Source organism: Coccidioides immitis, assembly GCF_000149335.2.
Source record: "Coccidioides immitis RS genomic scaffold supercont3.1, whole genome shotgun sequence".
In the NCBI taxonomy this organism is placed as follows: Eukaryota; Fungi; Ascomycota; class Eurotiomycetes; order Onygenales; family Onygenaceae; genus Coccidioides; species Coccidioides immitis.
The window spans coordinates 2,142,983-2,161,061 of record NW_004504310.1 but is presented as its reverse complement, the minus strand read 5'-3'; the positions used below and the strand labels follow the sequence as shown (position 1 = coordinate 2,161,061).

The window sequence follows — 18,079 nt, the reverse complement described above, 5'->3', positions numbered from 1 at the left end:
TTAATAACATTGGACCTTCTGCCCTGTCTTCCTTGCTTTTCGTGGGTTCCAATTGACTTGTCTCATTCGCAGTTTTCCCGGGAAGTTCCATCATGCTGTCCTTCCCAAGGCCCAACGCTCAAGCATCACCTCCTCTAGGCTGGACAGAATATTAGGCCAGAGTAGTACAAATTGGGCTTCTCCAACGCGTTACGCTTTCTCGTGGCACGATTATTCTGGTGATTAATGGAGGAGTGGACCCTTCATAAGCGAAACAGGTTGTATACCCTGTTTGTGCTGTCCCCAGATTTTTATTATACCCAATACCATTTACCCCGTCGAAGCTACAGCTGGGAATGAAAGAAGCCCGATCTATCAATCATATAACGCCATAGGCAGCTATCGTGGTCCCCCTTCCTTTTACAAAGAGACGGAATGTCCCGACTAGATTCCAGAACAGGAAAAGGAAAATTTGCGTCAATGCGTCAATCTTGAACTGAAGGTTTTGCCCCTGCAGCGAAGATCATAGCTGTGCCGAAGGCCATTGCTGATGTACCAGAGAATTCTTGCCCTGAGCGGAGAAATCTTGCGAACCATGATTTTGACATTACCGACGGGAAAAGATCTTCGGGATTAGACAAAGTTCCGAGAAATGTTGAGTTAATTTGACCACTTTTGTCTCAAATACTGACGCGATTCGCAAGTTTCTGCGTTGGGCCGATGGATTCGGCAACGGATAATCGAACGCAATAGAAACTTGATAGAACCTGACAATGGCGGAACCTGTCGTTGGAACTGAAACAGAATAACAACGCACATACCAGTCATGCATAGTACTGGGACGAATACGAGCGGGTGGTGCATTGGGCTGATAGCTCTCTCGCGCAAATAATAGTATTTGACGGTCACTATGTCATCAACTAACCCCCATACGTAAAATTGACCTCATACATACGGAGGGAGTACTCCGTACTCGCGGCTTCTTAAGTGGCACCAATATCAAGTTTATGTTGCACAGAGCACAGTGATAGCGCTTTGACACTACCTAATATGAAATGCGCATCGCAAAGAAGGGGAAGAAGAAGATGATGATGAGAGATGAAAGATGAAAGATTAAACCTAGAAACAATCAAGTTTATAGTCACTTCATAACTAAACACTTCATGCCGCCCCTCGGTTTGGCACAGACAAGAACCTTGAACAGAGCTTTGATATTTTCCAAGTCTGACAGCAACACCAAACCCGGATATGAAGAAAAGAAACTAGAAATGGTTTTCAAGATCATATCATACAGACACGATGCTATATAACTATATCCTACATCCTCAGCGCCAATTGACACCTCCAGGCAAAGCTGACATCATCAAGGAAGTAAGCGAGAGAATGCTGTCTCACCATGCACACTCATCATATCCTGGACCTCGGCTTGTTATTGCTGAGAGTTAACTAGTCAGAACTCGTCGAGTGCAATTCTAGCAAATTTGACAAGTTTGTAGGAGTTGGCTCGTTAACTAACTTATTTACCCCAAATTCAATGCCCCATAACTCCGCACTCCAGTCAATCAATCCTCTTAGCACGGATTATTGTGCATCGGCGCAGAGACACGGTCAATCCCTTCAAGAACAGGCCAGTCAGGCTGGGGTTCGCCAACGCCATGCGGGAACCTAGCCTATTATGGCTGTAAGCTCCAGATGTGCAGCCCCAGCATTGTGGAGGTTTGAGTTGCCAAGCCGGGTGAGAGAAAACCCGGACGGAGCGTGATATGGGTATTTATCGCCATGAAGAAACATCTTATTGATATATGTATATATGAGAGGGCTACGGGGCTATTCAGCGCCTTCGTGAAAGGGGGCATTATTCTCCCTGTCCGGCATCCATTGAGGGATAATTGACTGTCGCGATTAGCCCTCTCGAGAGCCTTCATAGGGCCACTTTGCAAAAAAAATGGCCTCCCTAAATGAAAACTCCGTCCCTGATTTGGTCAAGGTAGATGTTGACCGTTCCGAGAAGCCCGTGAAGAATGATGCTCGCGAAGCTGCAGAACGCGGACAGATTGCGACTGATAAGTACGAGAGTTGGAAAAAAAATTCTTTTTCTTTTTTTTTTTATCAAGGAACATTTCCCTCTAATGCGTTATGCGTGCCTTCTTAGATACGGGAATCCCCTCGTAGAACTCGACCGAGCTGCTGAGCGCAGGCTGCGCACGAAAATCGATTTCTATATCGTGCCAACAGTGGCATTGCTGTATTTATTTTGCTTCATTGACCGGGCTAATATTGGTAGGAGCATATCCTGGCTCATTTTTACCTATATAGAATTGTGCTAACCCCTTCTCCAGGAAATGCAAGACTTGCCGGGCTTGAAAGCGATCTCCAGCTAAAGGGCTACGATTACAATGCCGTCCTCAGCATCTTTTATGTCTCCTACATTATTTTCGAGATCCCGTCCAACATGCTCTGCAAATGGATTGGCCCAGGATGGTATCTTCCGGCAATCAGCCTTGCCTTTGGGATCTGCTCCATTGCCACGGCATTTGTTGACAATATGGCCGCTGTCTGCGGAGTCCGCTTCTTGCTTGGTGTTTTTGAAGCAGGTATGCTTCCTGGAGTCGCATACTACATGTCCAGATGGTACAGAAGAAGCGAGCTCGCATTTCGTCTATCGCTTTACATTGTCATGTCGCCATTGGCCGGCTGTTTCGGCGGGCTACTTGCCTCCGGAATTCTGAAACTTTCCAGGTTTGGAAGTCTACACGAGTGGCGTATGATTTTCGCCATCGAAGGTATCATCACAATTGGCCTGTCGCTTATCAGCTTCTTCACATTGACCGATCGCCCGGAAACCGCCACATGGCTTACAAAAGAAGAAAAAGAGCTAGCCATTGCGCGTGTAAAATCTGAGCGGGTGGGCACCACCGAGGTTTTGGACAAAGTTGACCGGACCAGAATGATGAAAGGCTTATTCAGCCCGGTCACAATGGCAACATCTTTGATATTCCTCCTGAACAACATCACAGTTCAGGGGCTGGCATTTTTCCTACCCACCATCATTCGCGCCATCTACCCGAACTATAGCGTTGTGCAACAACAGTTGCAGACTGTTCCCCCCTATGTCGTGGGGGCTTTCTTCACAGTCTTCATCCCGCTCCTTAGCTGGCGCTTTGATAGACGCAATATTTTTATGATCGTTGCAGGCCCTCTGGTCATGGTCGGCTACATAATGTTCCTTGCCTCAAGTAATGCCCGAGTCCGCTATGGGGCCACGTTTCTCATAACCAGCGGAGCTTTCTCTTTCGGCGCGCTCTGCAACGCGCAGGTGTCTGCGAACGTAGTATCAGACACAGCTCGATCGGCGGCGATCGGCATGAACGTGATGTTTGGCAACATCGGCGGGTTGATCTCAACCTGGGCTTTTCTCCCTCACGACCGGCCAGATTACCATATCGGCAATGGGCTCAATTTGGCCACGAACGGAGCAATGCTTATTGTAGCGATCCTGCTGCAGATTTGGGCAAAGATGGATAACAAGAAGAGGAAGGGTAGGGATGTCGATGCCGAGCTGGCCGGCCTGGACCAGAAAGCGGTTCAGAACCTCGACTGGCAGCATCCGGCATTCCGATGGACGCTGTGAAGCTTGGCAGCGCAGAGCCTCCTGCCAAGGCCCACCCATGGCACGTGAAGCGGAGCCCGGAAAAACTATTCTGTAAATAACGCGGTAACATATATACAGTCGTTACGTATTGTTCTGTTCCCCCGCCAGGAGTGTAGGCAGTAAGTAGTAAGCAGGACGCAGTCGGCTTCATGCTCGAGCTGGAAAAAGAGAATTTCACGCAACCACCGGGACAGTAGATCATCATGGCTGAAGCAGCAGATACAGAGGTCCAAACCACCTCCTTGGAACCTCAGGCCAGGCATATTGTTTACTGTGGAGGTAAGAAAATCAAATTTTCGTGCGCCCTAGCATCCCCGCCATTGAGAGAAGGAACCGTGCTTTAGAGCTGACCTCTTGCAAACACCAGTGTGCTCTCTTCCACCTGAGGTATGCGACAATTCCTTTGCTATATGAATAAGCAGAGGCCCATATTGTGATCCAGACGAGTTTGCTACAGCACATTTAACCCGTTGCTAATCACGGTTCCCGCACTATTTGCGGGTCGGCATCATTATATAGTATTGTGAATTCGGCGGAACAGCCAAAAAGTGCGAAGAATGGCTACATGAGAACAATCCTAGTATGCACCAAAAGCTATACTCAGAGGGTAAACAACCCCCCCCCCGGGCCACCACTACTCACTCCTACCCCATCAGTTATCCCCTTGTGGGAGTGCGTAAAGAAGTTTCTGAATGTCTGCTCCTAGAAACCATCGCCGCCAACCTCTCTACGCTTTCCATCCAGGCCCGCGAACGTGCAGCCAAAGATGCCGCCAAGAAAGAAGCAAAAGCTGCTTTGGTAGAAACCCGTAACCAGGAGCGCAAGGCCGCCGCTAAAGTTCAGATCAAGCGTGTTGAACGTAATAAGCGGAAACACGTCACGGTCATTGCGGGTCTAGAAGCACATGGCTTAGATAACAAGAAAGTCGCCAAAGAGCTGGGCAAGAAGTTTGCTACAGGTTCATCAGTGACAAAGAACCCAGCCGGTGGAGAAGAGATTACTGTGCAGGGCGATGTTTGTGAGGATGTCCTAGAGTGGTTAGTAGAAGTGCATGGGAAGGAGGTACCTGAGGATAATTTAGAGATTGTTGAGGATAAGAAAAAGAAGAAAGCGGCTGCTGAGTAAGGTTAAATTGTCCTCTGAAGTTGTTTTCTCTTTGCTTTATATTTGGGATTGGCGTCTGGGAATTCGCTGCTCTCGCTTGAGCTATGAGGTTTATGTTCCGGCATGCTAGAATGAACCACAATTTGACCATGACTAAAAGCTTGGAGCCTTTGGATAGTGGTCCGTGAATTAATTAACATATTGGGGTATCATCAACTGGTAGGAAATACACACACACAAACGCTTTACATGAAGGTCTCATAATTCATCAAGGACTCTGCGTGTCTTCTCCGGACCCCTTGGCCCAGGTGCTGTTGTTGGCCCTCCAGTTCCACAATTATGGCACCCATTTTCTGTGTTAAGGCCAAAAGGGTTTGCCGAAAGCCCTTTATCATCAGCTTGGACATCTAAGCGTTGTACTTCGTCCAGGCACCTTGTCGTGTTTCCAATGGCTCCAGTAACAACAGCTTTCAGGTTTTCCGTAGTTCCCGATCCCTCCGAAGCCGAACGTAGTTTAAAGTGATCCACGAAGCCGACAGCCGCGAGAAGCAGAACAACAGTCCCCATGACCGCCCACAGAATCCTTAACCTGCGGCTAACCCTCTTCTGCCACTCGACCTCCTTACGATCCCACGCGTCAATTCGCTCCCGTACAGCTTCAAGCCGCTTATCTAGCTTCAACGCCTTCTCCCGACAATCGTTCATCCTACGCTCCAGGGCTTCCACCTTATGAATTTGTGGCACAAATCCTTGGAAACCGGTGATCTGCTTGCGGGTTTCTTGGACAAGTTTGGCGGCTTGATTATTAAAATCGGTATCAAGATTTGTTGTGAGTTCGCAGAGACTCTGAAACGACTGAATTGTGGAACGGATGGTAGACAGTCGGTCAAGAAGGTTATAGTACGCGATATCGAGGCGTTGAGAGAATCTAATGGAATGATCTGCGATAGAGGAGAGAGCGGCGGAGTTGGACCTGAGAACATCAACGCCGTTAGATGCAAAATCACATGTGTGGAGGCCACTGACTCACTTCTCTGCCTCCTTTCTTCTCTCCCTCTCCTTCTCGACGTCCTCCTGACGAATGTACTCCATGCTTTGAACAAAAGGTAACCGAATCACATTGTCCATTTCATGCGCGTTTGCTATCTCCTCAGATATCTTTCCCGACAATCTAGCATCTTCGGCATTGTCTGGCGAACCGACCGGCATCTCACTGGCCTCCACAGGGATTATATCTCTTCTGGCGGAGCGGCTCCTCAGACGTCGCTCGCGCGATGCATGTCTCCTATGTGGTCGTAACCTTCTATATTTTTCTCGTTGTCCATCAAGACCTGTGCCGAGATCACGTTGCCCTCTAGGTTGGCGCCAGTGATGATCTTCGCCTCCAATCAAGTGATCTTCGACCCATCTTTCATGGGGTAGATAGAGCCCGTTGTGGACATGGGCGTGGAGATATGTACGGTGCGACAGACGACGATGGTGCTTGTGTTTGTTCCTTGTGTCCAAGTCGCCCGGAATGGTCTGGTTTGAAGTTTGTTGAGAACGGGGGCTCTGGATGGGGGGGGAAGTTGGGGGTCTATGGGTGGCTCGCTGGGAGGGTTCCATGGTACTTATGTAGTTGCCTGGGGACTCTTTAACGTTGGAGTCGGTTTCGAAATAAAATGCATCGTTGAATTAATTAAAAGTAGTGAGCGTTTTTCCCAAGGTTTGAAGGAGATGTTTACAAGTGCCACTTCATCGACAAGAGAGCTTCCAGGACGAGGTTCGGTCCTTAGTGCTGCAACTACGGAGTACGCAGTGACTAGGGGTCCTTGGTGACCAAGCTTTAGGGCTGGCTTCACCAACTGAAACATCGGGCGTGTTTCGTCCGAGGTTCGTGCTTGCTGCCATCTAAAAATAAACTGTCGATAAAAAACGACTCACTTCTATTCACATGAGCACAAAAAGAAAGTTAGAGGAAAAAAAAAAAAGGGTAGCCTAGCAACTAGGTTTTTATAGAGCAATGACTGCGGCTGGCCAGCGACTCCAAATCAAGTCGGTAATTTATCTGACTGTTTGGAGAATTTTCTATACATCAAGCTCACCTGCAGGGCAAGGCAATCAACCACTCGAAATGTGACCTGGGATGAATCCCTGATCACCTGGTTCGGGAAGCCGTCCCTTCTGAGATGCGAACCAACCAACCGTACAGCCGCACAATGGATAGGTAGGTGGGGAGTCGAATATCTAGATAATTGTTGTGTAACGTCTCCCGCTACAATGCGACCATTCCCTCCGTGAAGAATCCAGGGGGGAGCTTTTAGTGGAAATATGCGTAATCATTAGCGAATATAGATCATCCAAAGCAGCCCACTTTCATCGTGACAAAGGATTCGACCGCTCCCCTTGTCCGGGATCGATCGGAGCGGCGACCGAGAAAGTTGGTGCAGCATGGAGAACCAAAGACCGAGCTATCCGATCCGAAGAGAGAGCGTTATGACAAACCATAGAGGGCGCTATTATATCCTCCAGAAGCCTATAGCATCATTGACTGAAAGCTGCCGAAGGGAAGGAAAGGAGGCCCATTCACAACGCCAAACGCCCCACAGTTCGACGAACGATATCGCTGAGCATTCGAAGATCATCACGAGTTCAGGAGCTTGTTTCTCTTTTCCCTTCTCTTCCGTCTCTCGACTCTCTTCCGGTGCATTTTCTCTGCCATCTTTTCGTACCTCTCCTTTTCTTCCTTCGCAGCCCGTCTGTCCTTGATGGCTTGGATACGTCGCTAGAGAATGACATACTGTTAGCAGCCCGAGATATCGATAAACCAATAGCCTTGAAAATAACTAGTGGGAGTTTCCATAGAAACACACCTGTCGCTCGGCTTCCTTCTCTTCCTTCATTTCCTTCTCTTTTTCTTTTATAGCAGCCATGGCCTTTCGCTCCTCGAGTCGTCGTGCATAGGAGGTTTGACCCTTTGTGGGACGGAAGGGAGTTTTCACATCGTGCCAATTCTTGCCTAGTGGAGTGTCAGTAAAGATCCCGCCAACAGCCAAAGATAGATGTGGCCGCCAGGGCAGAAGCTCACCATTTTTCCGCATTCCCTTCGGCGCAGCAGCAGCAGCAGCAGGTGCAGCGGCTGGCGCTGGTGCTGGCTCTGGCGCGGGTGCGGGCGCGGGTTCGGTCGAAGACATTGGCGAATAGATCCTGGAAGAGCGAGGGATGCCAGATTACTCGAGCATCGCGTAACAAGCGTCCTCGGGAGTGAAGCAGCCGGAAAGGACAATTTTCTGCACGAGGCCTCGTCTTCGTCGTGCCGCCGATCGCAGCAAAAAAAAAAAAAGGTGCCAAGACGCGCTGGGCGCTGCAGGCCTGATCTCTGCAGCCAATCAGGTCTGTTATCGCGATCTTATATTATCTTATCTCCCGGATCTCGGCGGTTCTTTTCCACCGGCCCCACCGTCAAAAATCTCTCGCGAACTTTAAGGCGCCACACTGGACGCTCTCTCTCTCGCGCGACTCACCAGCTTCTGTCATGCGAATTCCACTATATTTTCCCCCTCAGTCCCCTGTCACCGTCAGTCAGTTCTGTCATCTGCCATCCTCGCTGTCCCGTCATTGTCCGGCAGAGTCTCCGCCAACCCGCGTCCTAAACATCCGGGCCCATCTGAAACAAGGCGCATATGCTCACCATGGCTCCCTTCCTCGGATAAGGGGATCAGCCTGACTCAGTGTTACTCCTCCATGCTACCGTTCGCCGCCGTTCACAACGCCCTACCAACGCCCTCCCAAACCCCTCTCTATACAATGCTTTCTCGATAGCGGGAGCCCAACAAACTATCCCTCCTCGTCCTCCTATCCAACAGCAAAACCTGCTTCTGGCGACCGATCAGCAAAATCTCGATTTACAAATGTCGGCCGCAGGAACCGGCCCGCAGGTCTCTCTAGCCGCAACCGAGATGACCGTAGACATCCCTGATCTCCAGCAGAAAGCCCAAGATCAGGGGAAGGAGGCGTTTAAAGATGTGGTCTTTGGCTCTGTAGGTCCCTGCCACCCCCACATTACTCGCTTCTCTGTTCCTAACTTCTCCCCTCCAGGTTGCCGGTATCGCAGGTAAATACATCGAATACCCCTTCGATACTGTCAAGGTCCGTCTCCAATCCCAACCGGACGGCCTGCCCCTCCGATACAAAGGACCTATCGATTGTTTTCGTCAATCCCTCCAGGCCGAGGGAGTGCTGGGGCTGTACCGTGGCATAAGTGCCCCTCTATTCGGGGCGGCTGTTGAAACAAGCAGCTTGTTCTTCAGCTACCGTATCACACAGGAGTTCCTGCAGTCGACTATATACACCCCGTCGGAGAAACTGCCGTTTTCGGCACTGTTGACCTGTGGTGCTATCTCTGGAGCCTTCACATCGCTCCTCCTCACGCCGATCGAACTCATAAAATGCAAGATGCAAGTGCCCGCCGTTAGAAATGGCACATTCAAGCCTCCCGGGCCGGTGACTCTGATCGTGTCTGTCTTCAAACACGATGGGTTTCTTGGTTTCTGGCGCGGGCAAATGGGTACGTTAATCCGAGAAACGGGCGGCTCTGCAGCCTGGTTTGGTGGCTACGAAGGCGTATCCGCACTCTTCCGGGCGTACAACAGGCCAGAATCGTCTACGTCTCTGAATGACGCGCTACCACCGTTACCGTTATATCAACAGATGCTCGCCGGCGCTGCTGCAGGCATCAGCTATAATTTTATTTTCTACCCTGCGGACACTATTAAATCTCGAATTCAAACGGAAGATATCGCCCTTTCGAGGGGCAATGCCCAGAAACGTACCTTCTGGGAAGTCGGAAAAGTGCTATGGAGACAACACGGTTTAACTGGGCTGTATCGCGGATGCGGGATCACCTGCGCCCGATCGGCACCCAGCTCTGCCTTTATCTTTTCCATTTATGAAGGACTGCGCTACTACTTTGGTTGAGAAGCACAGTTTGACCGGCTTTCCTTCGATCCGGCATACTGTCGTTGATTTTTACCCGTTGTTTTGGATAAACTCAAGGCGTTATGGTCATACAGGGTATGGCGCATGTTTTACGATCTCTTACGGAATGAACTTCCTTTGCTAATGTTTAGGCATGTGGCCTTTTGTTCAAAATACTTCTAAGATTTTGATATTCTGGAAAAGCCGGGCTTTTGCGAGAGATAAACAGTGATTCCCTTTCTTAGAGGGCCTCAGGTCCAGGCCCATCACCTCTGTGGGGGGGGACTTGAAGCAAATATGTGTGTTTATAGATATTAACATCTTGTTTCACGGGATATAGTTGTAAGAGGAGCACTCATTTATGAATATATTAAAGGAAGAGTAGAATCTTTTTCAGAGTACAGGTACATCAATCATAGTCATACACACTCTCACAACATCTGCCAACAGTCACCTACTTTTAGTCAAAGAATCAGCTTTGTTTACTTCAGGCATCATAAAACGACTCAATCAATATTCCACGTCTCAGTGTGCAGCTCTATGCAGCTCGTCGCAGGCCGCCTTCGCCTGTTCAAGTCTCTCCTCTGCAGGAATCTCCACTTTATTCACTTTTCTGTAAGAGTCCTTTTCAGCCTCTTCGTAATCTAGGTCAAGAACAAAGCCCAATTTCTTGAGCTTCGGTAAAAAGTCAGGAGAACCAAAGGACTCCACCCATCCTTTCCAGTGTTCGGATGTGACCAGAGAACCTGGGCCTCTGAATCGAAGAGTGGCCAGGTTCGGCGGGAAAGATTTGTACAGCTGCGATGGAAGCACGTCGTAGTCCCCGAAAACTTCGCCGACGCTGAGTACAAGCGTGTCTAAGTTCTCGAGCGTTGGCAGGATGGATTCGAACGTCTGCGGACCGATGAAAGAAAAGTCCAAGGCCTCTGTCGAGCAGATTTTAAGGGTATTCAAATTGTAAACGACATCGCTCAATGACATCACCATGCGACAGAGAGTATCCATGGCGTCGTTTTCCACGATCTCGAGTATTCTTGTGTCGGTCTCCTTTTGTGGGCGAAACAGCTGTTTAGGGCTATCCTCTTGCGCGGCGTCCAACTCTTCCATCCGCTGTCGCATCCATTCTCTGACCAGCTCCGGTATCACGATAAATTCAATCTTCCGCTCTTCCGGGGTATCTTTTTGTAAAGTTAGGCTTCTCTGCTCTGCCTCTCCCCTTGCAATTGCCCCTCTATGTGCCTTGCTTAATTCCTTGCTCGTTGGCCCCTCAAAGCGTAGCTCGAAGGTATAATCAAAAATTAGATGCTCGACCTTTCCCTCCAAGATGAAAGGGGTGCGCACGAGTTAGCCGCATGCTGAGCCAAGTTTATAGCGCTTCAGGGGCCAATGCAACGGCAGTTTCTCATCATTTAGTTCTTCGTTAAACCAGTGTCCATATCTAAATCTGTGACGGAGGTGAAATATTCCCCAAGAAGAGCCCATTCCTCATCAGAAGGGGTGTTGTCCTCGATCCGGAGAGTACTGGCATCTTTGGGGATGGTTTCAAGTTGTGAGGGGAGATTTTGCCCATGGTCCTCGGCCTCTGTTTCATGGGGCCGTTGCACCTTCACAGTGAAGACTCGAGAAGCGGTTTGGGACATCGTAGACATTGCTGCTGGCAGAAAAATACGAGGCAATTGAGACATACCTGGGAGTATTCGCCTGCGATCTGACAGTGATTGGCTTGAGCACCAAGCTCGTCCAGCAGAGAAATGGTGAGTTCCAGAGACCGCAATACTCTTGAGGGCGGACTCCAGACAGGGAATCCGGCTTAAAGGTCTCATTTCGCCTTGATTTACCCTCCTAGCGAGCAAAATTACCTTCCACCGCAGATGAAGTAAGTCATTTTGACTGCAGTGGTTGGTGACACTGTGTCAGTCAACGATCGACTCTAGAGTTAGCCAAGAGCTGCAAGCAACCGCCTGACTGCAAGGATACTATAACTTTTTGTCTTTGGCCTCTCTTAATCGGCTAGGTTGCAGCTCCGTTCCCAAAAAGAACCCCGCTGACTTCACGCCAGACTCGCGGCGGGATCCTACAGTGATTAGTGCGAACTCGTCTTGCTCCGGACACTGGGCGAATTTCGGACTTGAGGTTGAATTTTTATCAGGTTGCTCCGTAGAGGTGATGAAATAACTCTCCCCGGTTTTGTCCCACTGATGACGGGACGCGCGGGTGACGTCGATGCTTAAAAAGACGCCCCGGCCCGTCCGCAGCCTGCGAATGAAACTCTTTCCACTCCGCAAAACTTGTAAATATACTCTCGACGACGACCCCACCACAAGAGGAAAAGAACAACAAAAGAAAAAGATTGCAAAGATGGCCGCAGCCGCTCTCACAGAAGCCGAGTTGGCCACCCTTTCCTCCAAAGCCATCGGCGCAAAGGACGTTGCATATTGTTCGTCTTGTGAAACATCGTCTTGAAAGTTGGTCAGGGACATGGTGCTAATGATAGTCATGCCTGTAAGGCCCATACTCTAAATTTCGAGTCGGTGCCAGCCTTCTCGCGGAAGATGGGACCTTTTTCGTCGGAGCCAACGTCGAAAACGCCAGCTATCCTGTAGGGATCTGCGCCGAAAAATGTGTTTTTGGCACTGCCGTGGTTAGTCCATTCCAGCGAGACACATTCCCCCGCTTCCCCAGGAGTGTGTATAGTCGGGTTGCTCCGTACCAGTTCTGCGGAGCTAGAGTCTGTCTTGCTTCCCTTAGAACTAACATCTCAGGATAGACAGCGGGTCATAGGTCATTCAAAGCCGTCGCTGTGGCTTCCGATATCATCCCTGGAACATCACCATGCGGATCATGTAGACAGTTGTAAGTGTGATCGAACCGGAACTACGCTCCGTGCTATTATCAGAGAGCCACGAATTCATACCCTATTAATCCATCTCGAACAATATAGTATGCGCCAATTTTGCCCCCCGTCATTCCCAGTCTACATGTACGGCAACGATGGCAAATACGTGATGAAGACTATGGGAGAAGTAGGTTCCGCTCCATTCTGCCCACTCCCATCCATGAGGCCGAGGTCGATGGTTAACCTGAACTGCAGCTTCTTCCAGATTCATTCGGCCCCGAAGATTTGGAGAGATGATCCTGTCCATTCTTTAGGTTTCGCTGACACTCAAATGGGATAACGCGTCGCAACCGGTCACCAATCCACAAATAGTGCACTGGGAACCTCTAAGATATTTCCAGTTTTAAGGAGATAATATCTTCGTTGTACTGTACATACATACATGAAGTTGAAAACCACTTAATCTAGAAGCTGAAAAGCTGATCATTACAGTGCATATGACCTGCCAGCACTCAAAATCCTAACCAAGACTCAGGGGAAAACAAAACAACAAACAAACCGAAGCCTCGCTAAACACAAACCCAAGAATGTCCGAAATCGGGTGAACTCCTGTTTCCAGAGAAAAGGAAAAGAAAGACATATCGATACAGAGCACCTTTTTGAACCCCATAATATTTCGTGTCCTATATTTTCCGTGATAAACATTATATCCGTTTCTCGACATTCAAACTTCTTCATCCTCATCACCGTCAAAATCTTCTGCACCTAAGAGTTCATCCTCATCCTCCACAACACCAACATAATCCCCTCTTCTCGCTGCAAAAGCTCCGCGAGACGAGTATGGCCTTGAGGAGCCACGTCCAACAGGCATCCATCCGCGGAAGCTTCTCCACAAGCTCGCCGCAAGGAGTGGCAAGGCCGACATGACGGCGACGGTGCCCGCAATAATAGCTACCGGTACGACGACAAGGGGCGAGTCCCTCGAGAGCCAACTTCCTGAACGGCTCGTTTCTCCAAGTCGAATCCGCCCGAACTTCCCATCCCATCGATTGTATACCCAATAACCAACGGCGGCCGCAGCAGCGATTGGTATCACAATGGCAAAGAATAACCCTACACCGCGCAATCCAGGATGTTTCTTTTCAAACTCCTTTTCTTTATTTGGACAGGGGAAGGCCTTGAAGCCGTCCAGTTTCACACCGTGTTCGCAAGTTGTCAGCGGAATGCGACGATATCCCGTGGGCTCATAGTATTCTATCGCATTTGGATCCTCTGTGCAGATTCTCTTGGGGTCCAAAGGCTGAAGTCCTTCTACAAGTGCACAGGAGCCGTCTGATTGTCGTTCATAGTTGTAGTCGCTACACACAACACGTCAGTAAAACGCCGTCAAGTATTAGCATAACCAAAGCACTTACCACTCATAATCTTGCCGAGTGCACGGGCAGTTAGTGGAAACATTATGCAGCTTTTCAAATTCTCCGCCGTTGAAACATTGAGAATCGGGCTTTTTGCGATGGTAGCGTGCAATATGACCAAAGAGACAGTTATCTTCAAGCAAAGGATGCTTTGGCTCCCAAATGTAGTAATCATCGGCTTCGGGTTTCTCCTCCTTGAGCACACATTTCTTTGAGCGCTCTTTCAGACCGGAGAAGTCAAGGTTAACAGTAGCAAATCCTGGTTTCGCGCCCGAACCAACTTCTGTACCCCAAAGGAGGAAATTTCGGGACGTGTCAGATGGCACCGTGGTAATGTCGGAAATTTGCATCTCAACTTTGGTGAATTCGAACTCGATCCACGTTCTACCTTCATCAAGGGTGTAGAAAATTGTTTTCGTAGGCTTGGATTCCGGAACGATCACAATGATAGAGCCCTGGTCGCCATACTCCCAAATGTAGTTCCCTTTCTTAACAGAATGCCATTCGATACCACCGTCTCGCGTTATGAAGGTATCACCTTCGCTCTTCAATGTCAGGTGATCTCCCACATTTCCAACCGCAAGCATTAAGCCGACCGCTGACGGGGATGAAAATGTGTCACGGAAATCACGCCTCTCGGTGTAAGAGTGAAGATGCAGACCACACTCTGCGGTTCCCTTTTTTCCAGGCGAACAACCGTATTTACGGCCATCGGCATCCATCGCCGGCGGTCGAACATAATCCCATTCCGCGCCATCGTTATGGGTAATCATGGTCCTCAATTTCTTAGCCGCACCCTTGACCACCTCATCAACATTTGCGACAACGTTGACCAAAGCAACTCCTTCCAATCCCTGCATCTTCTCGAAGTCAACGTAGTCTGCATTATTCCGGTTGACGTTACTTAAGCTCAACACATACGATGTGCCATTGCTGTTACTCTTAATGATACTGCCGAATTGATGATCTGGAACGTTGTGGACGGTAACGTGTAGCCACACCGAATGGGTTGAACTATCCAGAACCGTATAGGCTTGTTGCGTTTTCACGTCGAAGTTCGGTGGGAACTCGGCGTCGGCAAATGTGTCGCCATCGATGCTGGCACCGACCTTGAGCGAGTCCTTCCCAGCACGGGCAGCTACAATAATAAACTCAGCCATGGTCCTGAAGTCCAGGATGTTCTTATAATGAATCTTCTTGTTGGTGAACCAGTTTTCCGAGGATAGAAGCCGGAAATGTTTGTTCTTTGGATCCTCGTTCTCATGTTGAGCGCAGAATATTAATTCGTCGGTCTTGCGAACGCCTCCTTTACCAACAAACTCACATCTACCAACGTACCGCATCAAAGTATGCCATTCATCACCGCCATCGGTAGAATAGTGGGCCACTGAATGACAGTCTCCCCCACGTTCGCAGTTGTCAGCTCCAGTCCATATCAGCCATTCCGACCGTTCGGGGTCAGGGTGAAAGGCAAGGACAGGCAGGCGGTCTCGATTAGGCGGGAGCTTAGTTTCAAATTCACGGAAACTGTCTCCTCGGTTCTTCGTTAGGAAAACCTTTTTCTCCCCGGTGACATAATACATAATGTCATTATTATATGTGTGCGGCCAGAGCTTCGCGATGTTCTTCCCCGCTAGAATCTGCTGCCATGTTTTGCCATGATCCTTTGTCATAAAGACCTCCAGCTTGTCAGTGAGCAACATGACAGTTTCGTCCTTATCCTTACTCAGCGTTGGGCGTTCCATATAGTAGTATTCTGCAGGCTTGTTCGCATCGAAATGTTGTATTGAGACGCCTATCTCTCCGCTGACCGGCTCTTTAGCAGTGTCACTACAAGACCGCTCCTTTGGTTTGTCGAGTTCAAGTCCGCCTTCCTTGATGCAATCATCTCCTGGTATCAATCTGAATCCAGAGCTGCCAGTGTACTTGTCTTCTGGCTTTTTACATTGTCCTTCGGGGACGGGGAGGGATCTAGCCGGAACACAATCCTTCCGATCCTCGCTTCGAACAAAATTGAAATCACACTCGAAGTCCTCTTCAGTGCACTTGCAACGTTCCAGTTCGGGGACTGGATCCTTGAATTCCTCGCCGATGAAGCACTCGGATTTACCTTTTCTCCGTCTATAAAATTGCTTGTGTCCCATCAAACAATCCGGCTCCTCTTTCTCATTCAATCTTGCAGGCCACCGTTCGAAATCATCCTTGCTACATTTGCGTTCGTGAACGTCACTGAAGTCGAGGGCGATCACGTAGTGTTTTCGCTCGGAGCTACCCTTTCCTGTGCCAAGGAGCAAGAATTTCAGGCTGGTCGAGTCGGGGGTCGTGGTAAGCGTTCTTGCACGGATTTTAACAGGAAGCTCCGCCGTTTTCCAGTCTTTGCCATGGTTAAGAGAATACGATATCTTGTTTGTCCGGCCTTCGTCATAAACAGCGACAAGAACAGAACCTTGATCTCCAAATTCGTATTTATGTGCATCTTCAAGGGCTCTCCACCATGTAATTCCAGCATTATCGGACACATACAAGTCACCGTCATCGTACTCTTTCAGGGAGTCTCCGACATTGCCGACACCCATAACCAAGCCTGGTGCTGGACTCGAGAAAACACGTCCAGTGTTATGAATGTGTGTCACCGAGTGCAAGTGGAGGTTCTTATCACCAGCCTTTATATCGTGGAAGGTCCTTCCATCATCAAAAGAGATTTTGCTAACGATTTTCTTTTTGCCCCTATGGTGCTCTTCAATTTCTTCCCAATTGGTGACAGTGTTGACTAGAAAGATTCCTTGAATGCCGGCGATTTTCTCAAAATCGACATAACCAAGATGGTTGGCGTTTAAGTGCTCGGCATTGCGAGTGAAGGACACTCCGTCAGAGTTGGACGTAAACAAGGCACTCATAGGGTTAAACCCTCCCGAAGTCTTTACACCGACTTGGATACTATAGTTCGTGGACTCGAGAATGGTGTAGCCGTTGTTTTCGAGTCTATGACCATCGAACAATGCTTGATGCCACCGACTTGCATCGTCGGACACGTAGAGCGCCAATTCGTTGGTTCGGGGCGACCTCGCAGCGGCAACGAGGAATTTCTTCACTCCCACCATACTGACGATATCGCTGACCGGGCGACCATTATTCAAAGGAACCTCGGTTCCTCTATCACCCTCAAAGAAGTCGTCTGAGTAGAGTAGCCGTTTTTGAGTGCCGATCGGGGAATGTAGCCCTGTAAACATGCAAAGGATACGATTGTCAACATTTTCGGGAAACTCTTCTCTTGCCGCGAATTCCGGGGTGGATATCGCCCAGGAGCAACCATGCTGGGCTTTACTTAGGATCTTATGGCTTTTAAATCCATCCGTCGTATAGAGAGCCGGCATTTGGCAAATAAATCCAGAACATTCAACCGTATGCAATATCACCTTGTTCGAATCTTTACCGTGGAAGGAGAGAGGGTTTCCGGAACGTGGAAGGTCTTGATCGATCGTGAACTCGCGCCACGACTTTCCCGTGTCATCTGTGGTCCAATGTGTCCGCTCTTGGCCTAGCACATACGCCTTTGTTCGATCGTAGGGATGATGGTAAATAGCCTTGACCTTGCCCTTCATACGGTCGTCGGGACCTTTGACGGGGGCCCACGATACGCCAGCGTCGGTGGAGATGTAGGCGTCGTATTTGTGCTGAAGCATGACCACATCCGAATCCTCGAAGTAGAACAGATGTTTGGGCTCATGTTCCAGCTCCGTGACTTCGATTTTGGGGCCATCTTTCTTTGCGGTTGCGAACGAGGCCAGCAGTAGGCTGCCGGCCAGCAGAAGCCTTCTGAGGATCATATTCATTCACGGAGGGATCGAGACATCGGTCAGAGGAGAAAGACAAGTCTAGGACCGGCGAGAAAGCGGTCGTGGGAACCAAGAATGCTGCGCCTGCGGACAGGCCACGGGTGGCTAGATTCTCTCCAAAGTTCTAAATATACAAATGGCAACAACTCCGAGAAGCACACCAAGCCTAACGGTCACGGAAGACCGTGCAGCTATGGAATGAGTGAACAATGGTAAGGAATATGCAGGTGATGTTGGCCACCGTTGTTAACTCCAAAGCAGGCCTCGTTGTCCTCTCCGTCCAGCCGTCTGCCAGCGTGCC

The 18,079-nt window shown here is 49.3% G+C and overlaps 8 protein-coding genes across 8 annotated transcripts; 4 read left to right on the top strand and 4 right to left on the bottom strand.

Annotated features, from left to right (window-relative positions):
* Positions 1–1,801: 1,801 nt before the first annotated feature.
* CIMG_02306 (MFS transporter) lies at positions 1,802–3,610 on the top strand (the record flags this gene model as incomplete). Its single annotated transcript, XM_001248534.2, has 3 exons — positions 1,802–2,046; positions 2,132–2,259; positions 2,319–3,610. The coding sequence occupies exons 1-3, from the start codon at positions 1,925–1,927 to the stop codon at positions 3,608–3,610; spliced, it is 1,542 nt and encodes a 513-aa protein (XP_001248535.1). The 5' UTR covers positions 1,802–1,924.
* A 146-nt stretch (positions 3,611–3,756) lies between these two features.
* Positions 3,757–4,910, top strand: CIMG_02307 (translation machinery-associated protein 22). Its single transcript, XM_001248535.2, has 4 exons — positions 3,757–3,910; positions 3,999–4,018; positions 4,151–4,238; positions 4,338–4,910. Exons 1-4 carry the CDS (start codon positions 3,835–3,837, stop codon positions 4,754–4,756), a joined length of 603 nt encoding a protein of 200 aa, XP_001248536.1. The 5' UTR covers positions 3,757–3,834; the 3' UTR covers positions 4,757–4,910.
* CIMG_02308 (uncharacterized protein) lies at positions 4,890–6,340 on the bottom strand (the record flags this gene model as incomplete). Its single annotated transcript, XM_001248536.2, has 2 exons — positions 4,890–5,708; positions 5,766–6,340. 2 exons carry the CDS (start codon positions 6,338–6,340, stop codon positions 4,994–4,996), a joined length of 1,290 nt encoding a protein of 429 aa, XP_001248537.2. The 3' UTR covers positions 4,890–4,993.
* Positions 6,341–6,483: 143 nt separating this feature from the next.
* On the bottom strand, positions 6,484–8,032 carry CIMG_02309 (rRNA-processing protein CGR1). The gene is made up of 3 exons (XM_001248537.2): positions 7,803–8,032; positions 7,588–7,733; positions 6,484–7,499 (listed from the first exon to the last, which is right to left on the bottom strand). The coding sequence occupies exons 1-3, from the start codon at positions 7,906–7,908 to the stop codon at positions 7,359–7,361; spliced, it is 393 nt and encodes a 130-aa protein (XP_001248538.1). The 5' UTR covers positions 7,909–8,032; the 3' UTR covers positions 6,484–7,358.
* A 251-nt stretch (positions 8,033–8,283) lies between these two features.
* On the top strand, positions 8,284–10,078 carry CIMG_02310 (amino acid transporter Arg-13). Its single transcript, XM_001248538.2, has 2 exons — positions 8,284–8,754; positions 8,813–10,078. The coding sequence occupies exons 1-2, from the start codon at positions 8,626–8,628 to the stop codon at positions 9,689–9,691; spliced, it is 1,008 nt and encodes a 335-aa protein (XP_001248539.1). The 5' UTR covers positions 8,284–8,625; the 3' UTR covers positions 9,692–10,078.
* On the bottom strand, positions 10,044–11,393 carry CIMG_02311 (uncharacterized protein). Its single transcript, XM_001248539.2, has 2 exons — positions 11,143–11,393; positions 10,044–11,002 (listed from the first exon to the last, which is right to left on the bottom strand). The coding sequence occupies exons 1-2, from the start codon at positions 11,374–11,376 to the stop codon at positions 10,217–10,219; spliced, it is 1,020 nt and encodes a 339-aa protein (XP_001248540.2). The 5' UTR covers positions 11,377–11,393; the 3' UTR covers positions 10,044–10,216.
* A 466-nt stretch (positions 11,394–11,859) lies between these two features.
* Positions 11,860–13,073, top strand: CIMG_02312 (cytidine deaminase). The gene is made up of 5 exons (XM_001248540.2): positions 11,860–12,128; positions 12,199–12,332; positions 12,459–12,544; positions 12,633–12,714; positions 12,783–13,073. Exons 1-5 carry the CDS (start codon positions 11,915–11,917, stop codon positions 12,822–12,824), a joined length of 558 nt encoding a protein of 185 aa, XP_001248541.2. The 5' UTR covers positions 11,860–11,914; the 3' UTR covers positions 12,825–13,073.
* Positions 13,074–13,251: 178 nt separating this feature from the next.
* CIMG_02313 (vacuolar protein sorting/targeting protein 10) lies at positions 13,252–18,067 on the bottom strand (the record flags this gene model as incomplete). The annotated part of the gene is made up of 2 exons (XM_001248541.2): positions 13,943–18,067; positions 13,252–13,885 (listed from the first exon to the last, which is right to left on the bottom strand). Exons 1-2 carry the CDS (start codon positions 17,773–17,775, stop codon positions 13,252–13,254), a joined length of 4,467 nt encoding a protein of 1,488 aa, XP_001248542.1. The 5' UTR covers positions 17,776–18,067.
* Between the last annotated feature and the right edge of the window lie 12 nt (positions 18,068–18,079).